Raw genomic sequence first — 12,589 nt, 5'->3', positions numbered from 1 at the left:
CTCCATCCTCCTCCAGAACTCACATAGCATAATCAAAGCATGTGAAGATTATTAGCAAGGTAATCCTACTACTATAGGCACCCAGGTATAGCATTATTCAGTCCCAATCTGTCTTTTTTTTCACCGTTTATGTTAATGGTGTGCTATTGATGTCTTTCCATTTCTATTAGGATTATATATATTAATGCCTTAACTTTTTCTTCCTGGATACTCTCAGAATTTATATCCCCTCCTGCTACAGTTAGTTTCAAACATGTGTCAAAGGAAGTCCTCTTTAAGCAAGTCCAATGGAATGTCGAAGAATGACTATTCTTCCAAGCATTTTTCCCCTCCACGAATTGATGATGATGAAATTATCCATTCATTCATGTCTGACTCTTAACAATTCTGTGGGCCAGATCTCTCTACATCTTTTGATCTTGTACTACTTCTTTGAGTTGTTTTATGCTCAGGCTAGTGTCAGCTTTGATGGGGCTCCGCCAATCAGCATGTAGTAATCCTCAGATAAAATTATTCAGTATTATGTGCATGTACGTTTTATGAATTGATCTCTGACCTTTGAACTTCTTGTGCTCTGTAGTGACCAATGGGACTTTTAAAAAGACAGTCAGCTTGTCAAATAATTTACTGATGCAAATGGTAACGCATGTTCAGGCTACAAATACCGTGTCACTTGGTTTCACATTGTTGGAAGAAAAAATGTAGTTTAGTTCATGATATGTATTCTTAAATATGCGATAGAAAAACAAAAGGTCTTACCTCTCAAATCAGTTCAACAGAATATGACAGTTCTAATGTTAAAAACAGAGTTAATACTCTAAAATGATCTGTATGTATAAATATCAATGCATGTAAACCCAGCTCACAGGATTGGTCCTTGGATTAAATGTTACACACCAAGCCTTTGTTTAAATGTATAAAAAAACGACTGTGAATACAAGTCGTAAAGCCACTTAAATATTTGTGGTACTCATTTGTAACATTTATAATGTAACCAAAAACATAAAACTCTTAGTTTGCAATTTTGTCCATATGACTTAGCATTGCAATGGTAATATCAGTTTTCCAAAGCAACATTGTTTTGTGACTAAAACAAAAACCCATAGAGAGGCAGCCTGAATTTGCAAGAGTATCAAACATCTTTGGAAAAAATAAATCCTCAGAGAGGAAGCAAAAATTGACACATAGCCTACAGAATTATTGTCCCATCAAAAAAGGGGAGGAAACCGAAATCTAGGGGAAAGAGGGAAAATGCCACTGATTGGCTAAAACAATTACACTCCAGGCTCCCCATGTATGTGAATTTGTTTTAAAACAGGATGCAAAAGCCAATTATTCTCAGACATATTCTTTCTGTTTTCCTTCCAGATAAACGTGTTGAAAACTGGCCTATGATGCAAACACCTTTTCCAACCTTGATAATAAGCACATTATACCTCCTCGCTGTTTGGCTTGGGCCTAAATGGATGAAGACAAGAGAGCCTTTCCAGTTTCGCTTTTTGTTGATTTTTTACAACTTTGGAATGGTCCTACTTAACTTCTATATTTTCAAAGAGGTACGACTGCTTTCATGCTGTACATGGATAAGGACACACATTAGATAGGTCTGTAATGCACATATAAAGATAGCTACATATAAGTCCGGTCTTATACTTGTCTTCTCAGAAGTCAGCGCCATTGACTACAATATGTATAATTGCAAGAGAGTACTATTTAGGACTACAGCCAGATTTGCTATAGGTAGTCCTCAATTTACAACCTGTTGCTTGGTCACCATTCAAACTTCCAATGGATGTACCAAGGGGATACTTACATGGATTTCAAGTTCCAATGTGCCCACCCCACACAATCATGTTACCGTACTTCAGGCAAATGGCTACTAAGCCACATTTACAGTCACTTACAGCATCCCTCAATCACATGACTGCATATTACAATGGTTTTGCTGAAAACCAGCATTTACTTCCATTTTTGGATAAACCATGCCTTAGCAAACCTTTGGTTCTCACTTAAATGATTGCGGCAAAAAAGATAATTAAGTCACACCAGTCACATGACTCACCCACTTTACAACCTGTCATGAATTACGGTTGCGATGGGCAGTCATAACTGGAGGACAACCTGTTCTTGTGACTCATTATTTCAGGTGAAAATACAAATATTTGGCCAGCCTGATTTGCATTTAAAAGGTGGATGTTTCTGCATTCAGTTATCGATTTCATTGTTATCAATGTCAGTTTTTTTTTTTTTTTTTTAAATTTGATTTATATGCCGCCCTTCTCCGAAGACTCAGAGCGGCTTACAATGTGCTCAGCAATATCATTGACATTGTTGAGTGAAATGCAGGAGTGTGCAGAGTCGAAGTTTGTGAACTGGCTTCTTACTGCGCAGGACAAGAAACAATATTAAATCCCTTCAATAACGCCCATTCGAAACTCAGGAACATGCATGAATTATTTAGCACTACCAATTATGTTAAGTCCTGACATGATTTATTTGGTTTTAGCTTAGCATAGTTACATAAATCTATGTAAACCATGGTTTATAGTGTAGAATTATGTGAGAATTCATTTCCTATGGTTAATTTCAACAAACCCTTGTTGAAGGTAACACAAATATAGAGGTAGTATCAGGTCTGCAACAATAGCAAAGCACAGTATAAGCAGACAGTGGTTGCAATTGCATCTTGCAGAGTATGCAAAAGCATAACAAATTTGCTTCCACTAGAACCAGACATCCTGAGCCATCTACCAGAAGAGCAAGTGGCTATGGCTGTCTCAGCAATCCATCTTCTACCAGCTGAGCAGACAAATCTAGGGCTGCTCTTAGTCTCCAGCATTAAAAAAAATCTTGCCTGACTCTTGAAAGAAACATTAGATAATTAAATGTTTAGATAATTAGATGTTTATCTTGGGTTTTTTTTAAAAAAAAAAATATGATGTGATAAACAATCATTTTGGAACGTTAGCATCAATTTTTGGTGAAGGTTTTTGTGTGTGTGTGTTTCTTCTTCTCTTTTTTTCCCCCACGAAGATTCCTGATATGTTTTTATTTGTTCTAAACATTTTATGTGGTGATGATAAAAGAGATTGTATGAGCTGCATTTAGGACCAGACCTATGAGATGCTCCCCCCCCCAAAGACATGTGAATTGCTTAAAGAGCCCTTATGAAAACATTTACATCATGCTGAATTGACCCTGAATAGCAACAGGGAGAAGAACCAGTCACAAACCTGTAGTTCAGTAAACTAAATAATTGCTATTCTCTGCCCATATTTCAGAGGTACTATAACACACTAACGTAGTACGAAGGAGTAAATAATGAGAAGTTCACTCAGATGGGTTTATCAAAAACATTCCATTGCCATGTTGTTATTTACACTGCGTTTTCCTTTGTCTTGTCTTTGAAATGTAGTAGGCCAGAGGTATATATAAACTGTGGTTCTGCTTTGCTGGGAGCTGGATGTACACTGTACTGATCCCTGCTTAATCAGTTCAAAGTGATTTGGTTGCTTTAGGGACAGAGGTTTCGTCCATAACAATGTATAGAGCCAATTACTGTGTAGGCAGTAGGAAGAGCCTCAGAATTCTATAACATTGCGCACAATGTCTCATATCCTAGTTATGGTGTCATTATCATATCATGTTGTTTAATCCAAAAACAACAAACAAAAACAAACATACATAGTGCACTAAGTAGCTGGAATAGTAGATGGCTGGAATACCAATACGAGGAGTAATCGCTATCAAAGTGTACCTGTTCATGGTCTATAATGTCATTTGGTAAGATATCCAGACAGCTGTATCACTGATAGTTTATACCAAACTTAGCATGAACCCACCCATATATAAAGGCAACAGTCCGGTATTGTGCTTGTATAATGAGACAGGTATGATCCCTCACTAATACATTCAATGTCCAGTTTTATTGCAGTAATTATTACTACACTCCTTCTAAATTATTGATGTGAAGGCGGGGCTGCACTTCATCCCAGAGTATTAAGAAGCTTGCTTTTGCTCAGATCCTGTTACAGCAGTAATCCTCTTTCTGCTGAGTAATCTGGACATAAGGGGAAGGGCTTTGCCAAAGGAACAAGTTGCGTGAAGCACCCTTTGCCAACCTGGTGCCTTCTAGCAGCATTCAGGAACTTCCTAGAAGTTAAGACAGGGATTAGCAGTATTTTTCAAGCTAAAGGACATGCTTGGTTTTTTTTAATGCTATGCTGAAAGCCACTTCCAAAAACCGTGAAGGACCAGGAGAAGGAATATGCTTAGGACAAAAACTTAAGTTTGATTTGGTTTGAATATCGACAGACAGATCTAATTTCATATATATAAATTCAAGTAATACAGTTGTTGGGTTAAGGCATAATAACAAGTGTTAGTGTTAAAGTGTTAGTGTTGAAAGTCTTATATAGCTTAGAAACTGAACTGCAACAGAATAAGGATTACATTTGGCCAGTAGTCTCTTTTGCCTCTGATAGCTGTCTTTTTCCAATCCAATAAAAGAGAATATTTGTAGCTCATGTTTGAAATAAGGGGCCCTTGGTGCTCTCTGAGCTTGCTTGTTTTCTTGCAGACTTTCATTACCCAAACTAGGTAACATCATCAGTGCTGTCAGTGCTACCTAGTTCCCTAGTTTGGGTAATGAAATATCTGCAAGAAAACAACTAAGCTGAGAAAGCACCAAGAACACTTCCCCCCCCCCCCAATCATTTGGATGCTTCCACTTATGGTATTTGTAGGCTTTTATTTATTTTATTTATTTATTTTTAATTTGATTTATATGCCGCCCTTCTCCGGAGACTCAGGGCGGCTTACAATGCGTTAAGCAATAGCCTTCATTCTTTTGTATATTTTTTTATACGAAGTCAGCTTATTGCCCCCACAAACTGGGTCCTCATTTCACCTACCTTAGAAAGGATGGAAGGCTGAGTCAACCTTGAGCCTTGGAGAGATTCGAACCAGCAGAAATTGCAGGCAGCTGTGTTAATAACAGGGTGCACTAAACCACTGTACTATCAAGGCTCCTGAGGTGTTTGAGGTGTTCTTGCTTTCTTTTGTGGTCATAATTGTAAGATGCCTTAAGTCTTCAGTGGAATAGAAAAAAAAATCCAAGAACTAAGTTAAATGAATAAATAACATAAGTTTCATGTTCTCTCACACCAAAAGCTTTGATGATGGTGCTCCATGGTACCTCCATAGGGATTAGGTACCCCAGATCAAAGGAAGCAGCCTAGGATTTACAGGGCACATTGAGTTTAAGTGCCCCTTTGAGAGGAAAAGGAGAGCAGAAATTGAAACCGAAGCTTTATTAAAGGATGCTAGTTAGTTTAGAAAGGTTGTTTTTAAGTGACAAATTTTTGCATTGTTAATTTGTTGAATTCCTTCTTTCAGCTGTTTTTGTCATCAAGAGCTCGAGGATACAGCTATATCTGCCAGTCTGTGGATTACTCAGATAATGAATACGAAGTTAGGGTGAGTAGTAATAACAATTCTTCCTATATCACTTAAATTATTTTTATAGGTTAATATTACTATGTCTCTTCCTGTCCTTCTAGTGAAAAACTATTTCAGCACACAGATAATGTAAGAGCTCTTGTAAGAGCTACGCTACATGTTACTTTCAAGAAGTTTTTTAAAGTGTGTGTAAACTGATCACCTTATTTTAAAGAAACATGCAGGACCTTATAAAAATTGGGATTCTTCCCTTGTTTCCAGCCATATCTCCTCCCAACTCTCCCCTCCCCCTCAATTTTAAATTTAAAATTATACTCCCTAACTTTTTCTATATACTTCAAATTGGTTTAAGTACTATATGAGAAATACCATGAAACAGGTAAAATGTCCTGCTTCTGGAAATATGTGTTTTTATTGCTTAGGAACAAATAATATCCCCTATACTTAAGAACTGCAAGTTAATGTGTGCAGGTTAAAAGGTATATCATCTAAATATCATCAACTGAGAAAATGGGAAACGTCTCTAATGTGATTTATTTTGCAACTAAGTCACATTTTCTTATTATTGAAGGCAATTTGCCTTAGCCAATTTGTCCTTAATTTACATTAATTTAAGTTATTAATTTAGCAACCATTCAACATCATAATGGCACCCCAAAAAAGTGATTTTACAACTAGTTCTCACATTTACGACTGTTGCAGCACGTCACGTGACCAAAATTTGGTTGCTTGTCAACCAGCATGTATTTGCAATAGTTGCAGTGTTCCAGAGTGATGTAATCACCATTTGTGCCAGCTGGTTTTCAGCAAGCGAAGTCAATGGGGGGAAGCCAGGTTTGCTTAACAATCGTGTTATTTGCTTAACAACTGCAAGGATTGGCTTAACACCTATGGCAAAAAAAAAGGTCACAATACAGGTAGTCCGGAGCCCAAAATTTATGTTGCTAAGTCAGGCATTTGTTCAATGAGTTTTGCCCCATTTTACGACTTTCTTGCCACAGTTGTTAAGTGAATCACTGCAGTTAATAAGTTAGTAACCTGGTGGTTAAGTGAACCTGGCTTCCCCACTGACTTTGCTTGTCAGAAGTTCACAAAAGATGATCACATGACCCTGGGACACACCAACCGTCATAAATATCAACCAGTTGTCAAGCATCTGCATTTTGATCACATGACCATGGGGATGCTGCAACAGTCGTAAGTGTGAAAAATGGTCATAAGTCACTTTTTTTCAGTGCTGATGTAACTTTAAACAGTCATTGAATGAACTTTTGTAAATCGAGGACTTACCTGTATTGAACCCTGACTCACTTAATGGCTGCCTTGCTTAGCAATGGAAATTCTGACTGAAAATCAAGAACTATCTATACTGTATTCATACAGCTTTCCAGAGCCCTTTGTTCCAATTAATGGAGACACATAATAATTCACACTGATTTTCTTAGAATTTCATGGACTGCCTCTGATCTGAAGACATCTGAGATTATTCTGAGAACAGTAAGAGACAACTCAGAGAGCTATCCCAAAGATGCAGATTCAGATTCAGATTTAAATGCTAATCATGTTTCACATCTTACAGTAAGATACTGATAGCTTCAGCCAGTTTTCATGATATCCTTGCAATTTCTCCTTAGGCTTATGATGAAAGTGTGCTGAACCATGCAGGAACCAAGTTTAGTTAGCATGTTAAGCTACAGGCTCCCAGTGTGAATCAGGCCTTCTAAGCACTGACTTTTACAAAATAATCAGAGCAAGGGATATCAACAGCAGGCAACCTTATATTTTCAAAGGAAGAGAATGCACTTTTACTGGATGCATGAAAAATGACTGCTTCCAGTTTATTATGCACGCAGCAAGGTTGTAAGAATCCTAAAAGTTTATTTGGCTAAAAAAAATTTTTTTTAATTTGATTTATATGCCGCTCTTCTCCGGAGACTCAGGGCGGCTTACAATGCGTTAAGCAATAGCCTTCATACTTTTATATATTTATACAAAGTCAGCTTATTGCCCCCACAAACTGGGTCCTCATTTTACCTACCTTAGAAAGGATGGAAGGCTGAGTCAACCTTGAGCCTGGTGAGATTCAAACTTACAGTAATTGCAGACAGCTGGTGTTAATCACAATGCTATCAGTCTGCTGAGCCACCAGGCCCTTCATATTCAATATTGCCTATTTTTATTTTATTTTTTTAATAATTTATTTCCTTCTAGAAATTAATGACAATCACAACTATTATCACTTCTTTACCAATTGATAATATAATACTGTGTTTCCTCAAAAATAAGACCTAGTATTATATTTTTTTTTCCACCAAAAAAGGTACTAGGTCTTATTTTGTGGGGGGGATGTCGTCCACTGACTCACCTCACTTGCGCACGTCACCCCCGGCCTCCTTTTCGCTGTCAGAGGCCTTGCACGCCTCAGTCCATTTCTTCTGCATTCAGCAAGGCTTTCCTGAACACTTCTATAGCCGATAACAGAGCTCCGGATCGATCCAGAGCTCTGTTATCAGCTACAAAGGCCTTCAGGAGAGAACATATAAATGTGAGACTATTAATTTGGTGGCATTTGTTTTTATTCGATTTCTTAAATATTTTTGAGGCAGATAATACTAAAGCTTGACGATAAGAAATATTCCGTGATCAAGAATTCTCTCCTCAATGTTGTGTTTAAATGTTGTGTTTTTATAGCCATCTGTCTTTTCAGAAACTAGGTAAAGGGATGTGTGAAGCAAAATTCTACAAAAAAATAGTTTTTTTTTAAAAAAAACTCTGCAAATTCCAGCATCATTCTAGCCTTTAGTTAAATCAGCTACAGTAATAGCAGTAATAGCAGACATATTAGGGACATATAACATCACACCAACCATCACTGTGACGTATCACTTCTGCAGTAGCTTAACAACACTAAAAATTTCTGGTACAAACAAGGTAGGCTTTCAAAGAAGGCTTTCAGTTAAAAAATACCTCACACTAATAATCAATGCACTCTCTCTGTCTCTCTCTGTGTATGTGTGTGTGTGTGCTGTACATACATAAACATATATATATATGCATGTATCTGTATGTGGAGAGAGAGAGAGAGAAACACAAGTTTGATGCATCACACCTATATATATATACATATGCATATGCATTTTATACACACACATACACACATGTCTGAGCATGAGCCACCAAGCAACTAATTCTACTATAGAAGTAATAAACACAGAAACAAAATAAACTTTTTATTTTTAGCATAAAGAGAATAAAATAAGAGAACCCAAAGACAAAAAGAGCTAATTAGTTAAAATAAGTTTAAATGTAAAAAAAAAAATCCTTAGCAGACATAGTATAGAGGTTATGGGCCTCTTAATCATAGTAAACAAAATATTTTTATATCATTTGGGGGTCTTAGCAAACTGTACATATATGCTTGTTGACAATAGTCTCATATTTCTGCTCTTATTTGGTTAGGTTATTTAGAATGTTTTATGTACGTAGAATGTTGACATGCTTACAGTCTTTGTGAGTAGTTTATACTATATTTAATTGAAGACAACAACAGAATATAATAAGCACTTTCAATTTTTTTTCTAGTGTGGATGTTTATTCAATAATCTGTGGTCTGAGGAGGCCACAATTTTACTCACTCATTAGAGATACAATGAATTGGTGCAAGATAGGGCAATTAGTAGGCCGAAATTAGGGGAAAGACCTGAGGTTGTATCTCTTGGGTCCATTATGAGAAAATTGATATCCTGCGATACTGGTTGTATAATGTCTGCTTCCCCAGTCATGGATTTATCCCAGTCAGAAATTGTGTATTCCAGAGTATACTTATTGTAATGTCAGGCATGAAAGACTAGGTCAACATGTGAAAGTTCAATTAAACTGATTTATTACTAAAGCCTATGCACATAGGCTTTAGCAATAAATAACTAACAATCCAACTAACAATCAACATGCTTGGAGACTCCACATAAAAGAACTAGGAGCACACAATAGTAGATAGAATCTCCATCTGCTCACCCGTGGCCTTGCCCATGTAGGGGTTAATTGGCTGCCAGGAATAGTGGTTTCTCCCTGCCACCTCTTTAACCAATCTCTTTATACTCTTTGAATCATTTGGCTGCTGGGCTCCCTACATGCCACTTGTATTCAATTTAGTGAACTTTTCCCAGGGAGTCCACTGGGGATTGCAAACTGTCTATTCACACCTGGCAAATGTAAATTGTTTTGTTCTCATTGGTGACACTGATTATTTTTCTAGCTTTGAGCAACTGCTTAAGAAGTGCTTTGAGATTTATTGTTTTATTTATTTTCTTCTCAGATGAAAAGTAGGATAATAACAGTTGTTTATAGTGTCTACCTATAATATTGCTAATTGAATTGTTTGCATTTCTCTTTAAAACTGACATTTTCTGAGCAACTAGTACATAAAAAACAAAATATATGTAATTGAGCACTAAAGGCTTTACATATTTTTAAGGTTCTTAGGCAGAAAGATGTTAATGTCATTTTATATCTAATAATATGTTAGCAGTGCAGGTAACATCAAAGTCAATGCAGTCATTTTTATGATTTTTAAAAAGACTTTTCAGAACTTGTTCTTAATTAACATGTAAGACATTAGCTTCATTCTTTCTGACTACCCAGGGTCTTCCTGTTTCACATGTGAAGAAAACAACATGTTTTACATGTTTCAGTTTTTTATATATAATTGTTGTTTGTATAAGTCACAGTTTTATTTCTTTTAATATATTTGTAATAACTCAATATCCTTCGATATTTACTCATTTCCTAGCTGAATAATTTATATGACATTTGTTTGTGTGTGTGTTTGTGTGTAAATCTAATACAAACTAAAAGAAAGAAAATAGAATAGAAAAGGGTAAAAAGTGCAAGGAAAAAAGTAACAAAATAGTGTAATAGAAAAATAAAAAAGAAATATATAAAGTAGTACTTCCAATTTTCATCACAATAAGTATAAACAAATGTAGTAATTCTTCACTCTCGCTAAGGTTACAAACATTTCTTTCTTCATACCCTATGCTATGTCTTATCTATAAACAAATCTTGCAGACCTTTATAGGATTCCTGTACCTAAAATCTTTAGTCCCCTCTAGTGTTCACTTTTTGAAAACATGAAATTTTTTATCCACCTTATGTCTTGTAAAAAACAAAACAGGATCTATAAAGAGGATGTGGTGTTGCCTTAGAGATAAGAAATAACTACATCTGTATAGAAATGCAAAACAGAATGAAAACTTTCTTGAACTCATTTGAGTTAATATAAAAGAAAAAAGGATTTATACTTTTTTAATATAAAAGAAAAAAGAAATGATATTGCCAAAGGTGTATACTACAGACCAACCAACCAAATGAAATAGATGAACTTTTTGCTAATTAGTTAGCTAGAGTATGCTGGAAACACCCTACAGGTATTTTCACTACCCTGACATCAACTGGGAGATTAAGTCTATAGTAAATGGGAGATCAAACAAGTTTCTGACAAATCTAGCAGACAACTTTGTCACCCAAAAAATGGAGGAGGGAACTAGAGGGTCCACTATACTGGATTTAATCATTACTAACAGAGGTAAAATGATAGAGGGGTTGAAATTGTGGGGACTTTGGGGGAGAGTGATGATATCATATTGGAATTCAACATAATGCAGGCATACATACTAAAACAAAGTCAAACTAATGTCTTATGAATGAATGAATGAATGAATGAATGAATGAATGAATGAATGAATGAATGAATGAAACAAACTAAGCTATTAGTAGAAGCCAACACTGGTTTGGCAAAAACAAACCATGCTAGACAAACCTTACTGCATTCTTCAACAAAATGCCTAAATTATTTGATCAACAAAATGCTGTGGACATAGTATACTAGTATATTTGGACTTTGGCAAGGCATTTGACAAAGTAGACTACAGCCTACTTCTTGGTAAGATACTGTGGGATAGACAGCATCACCACCAGATGAATTTGTAACTGGCTGACCAACTGCATTCAACTGTAGTTCGCAATGGAACTACATTGACATGGAGGGAAGCATGAAGTGGGTTACCCAAAGGTTCTGTCTTAGGCCCAGTACCCTTCAACATCTTCATAAACAATTTAGATGAGGAGATAGAAGGGGAACTCATCAAATTTGGAGATGACACCAAGCTGGAATAGCCAACACTTTAGAAGACAGACTCAAGATCCAGGAAGATCTTGACAGACTGGGCTCTATCCAACAAAATGCAATTCAGTGGTGAGAAAAGCAAGGTTTTACACTTATTCAGGAAAAAACCAAATGCACAGGTGTAGAATGGGCTCAACCTATCTGGCTCAACCACAGTACCTGTGAAGGGATTTAGGAGTTCTAGTGGATCACCACTTAAGTATGAGCCCGCAGTGTGCTGCAGCTGCCAAAAAAGCCATGGAGTTTTAGGCTGCACCAATAGAGAGATAGTATCAAGATCACATTAAGTGCTGTTATTGCTTAATACTGCATTGGAATACTGTGTCTAGTTTGGTCACCACAATACAAAAAAGAGGTTGAGATTCTAGAAAGAGTGCAAAGAAGAGCAACAAAGATAATTATGGGACTGGAGACTAAAGCATATGATAAACAATTGCAGGAACAGGGTATGTCTAGTCTAACAAAGAGAAGGACTAGGGGCAACATGATATCAATCTTCCAATATTTGAGGGGCAGTCACAGACAAGAGGGGATTGACCTATTTTCTAAAGCACCTGAAGGCAGGACAAAAATTATGAAATGGAAACAAGCTAGAATTAAGGAGAAATTTCCTGGCAGTGACAACAATTAATTAGTGGAATAGCTTGCCTCCAGAAGTTATGGTGCTCTATCACTTGATGTTTTTAAGAGATTGGATAGCCATTTGTCATGAATGATATAGAGGCTCCTGCTTGCACAGGGGTTGGACTAGAAGACCTCTAAGGTCCCTTCCAACTCAGATATTCTATATTTCCATGAGATGCTGTTTGTATTTGATAATTAATTCCAAAATTATTGTAAAAGTTTTCATATGCCAATTTTATCTGAACCCTTAGTCCATTTATAACTTTCTAGGATCAAAATCTTATTTAGCTTTTTGCTGTTTATTTCAAATTCTTTAAATTC

At 36.3% G+C, this 12,589-nt stretch overlaps 1 protein-coding gene across 1 annotated transcript in view; it reads left to right on the top strand.

Annotated features, from left to right (window-relative positions):
- The window catches only part of ELOVL4 (ELOVL fatty acid elongase 4), a 42,715-nt gene that overhangs the window by 18,142 nt on the left and 11,984 nt on the right, over window positions 1-12,589 (top strand). Inside the window, exons 2-3 of the mRNA XM_034431853.3 lie at window positions 1,369-1,556; window positions 5,398-5,478. Coding sequence (XP_034287744.2) covers window positions 1,369-1,556; window positions 5,398-5,478 — 269 coding nt within the window. The remainder of the gene's footprint in view (window positions 1-1,368; window positions 1,557-5,397; window positions 5,479-12,589) is intronic.

This window comes from Pantherophis guttatus, chromosome 1, assembly GCF_059756535.1.
Source record: "Pantherophis guttatus breed Tessera chromosome 1, ASM5975653v1, whole genome shotgun sequence".
NCBI classification, from domain to species: domain Eukaryota; kingdom Metazoa; phylum Chordata; class Lepidosauria; order Squamata; family Colubridae; genus Pantherophis; species Pantherophis guttatus.
This window is presented reverse-complemented; position numbering and strand designations above follow the sequence as displayed.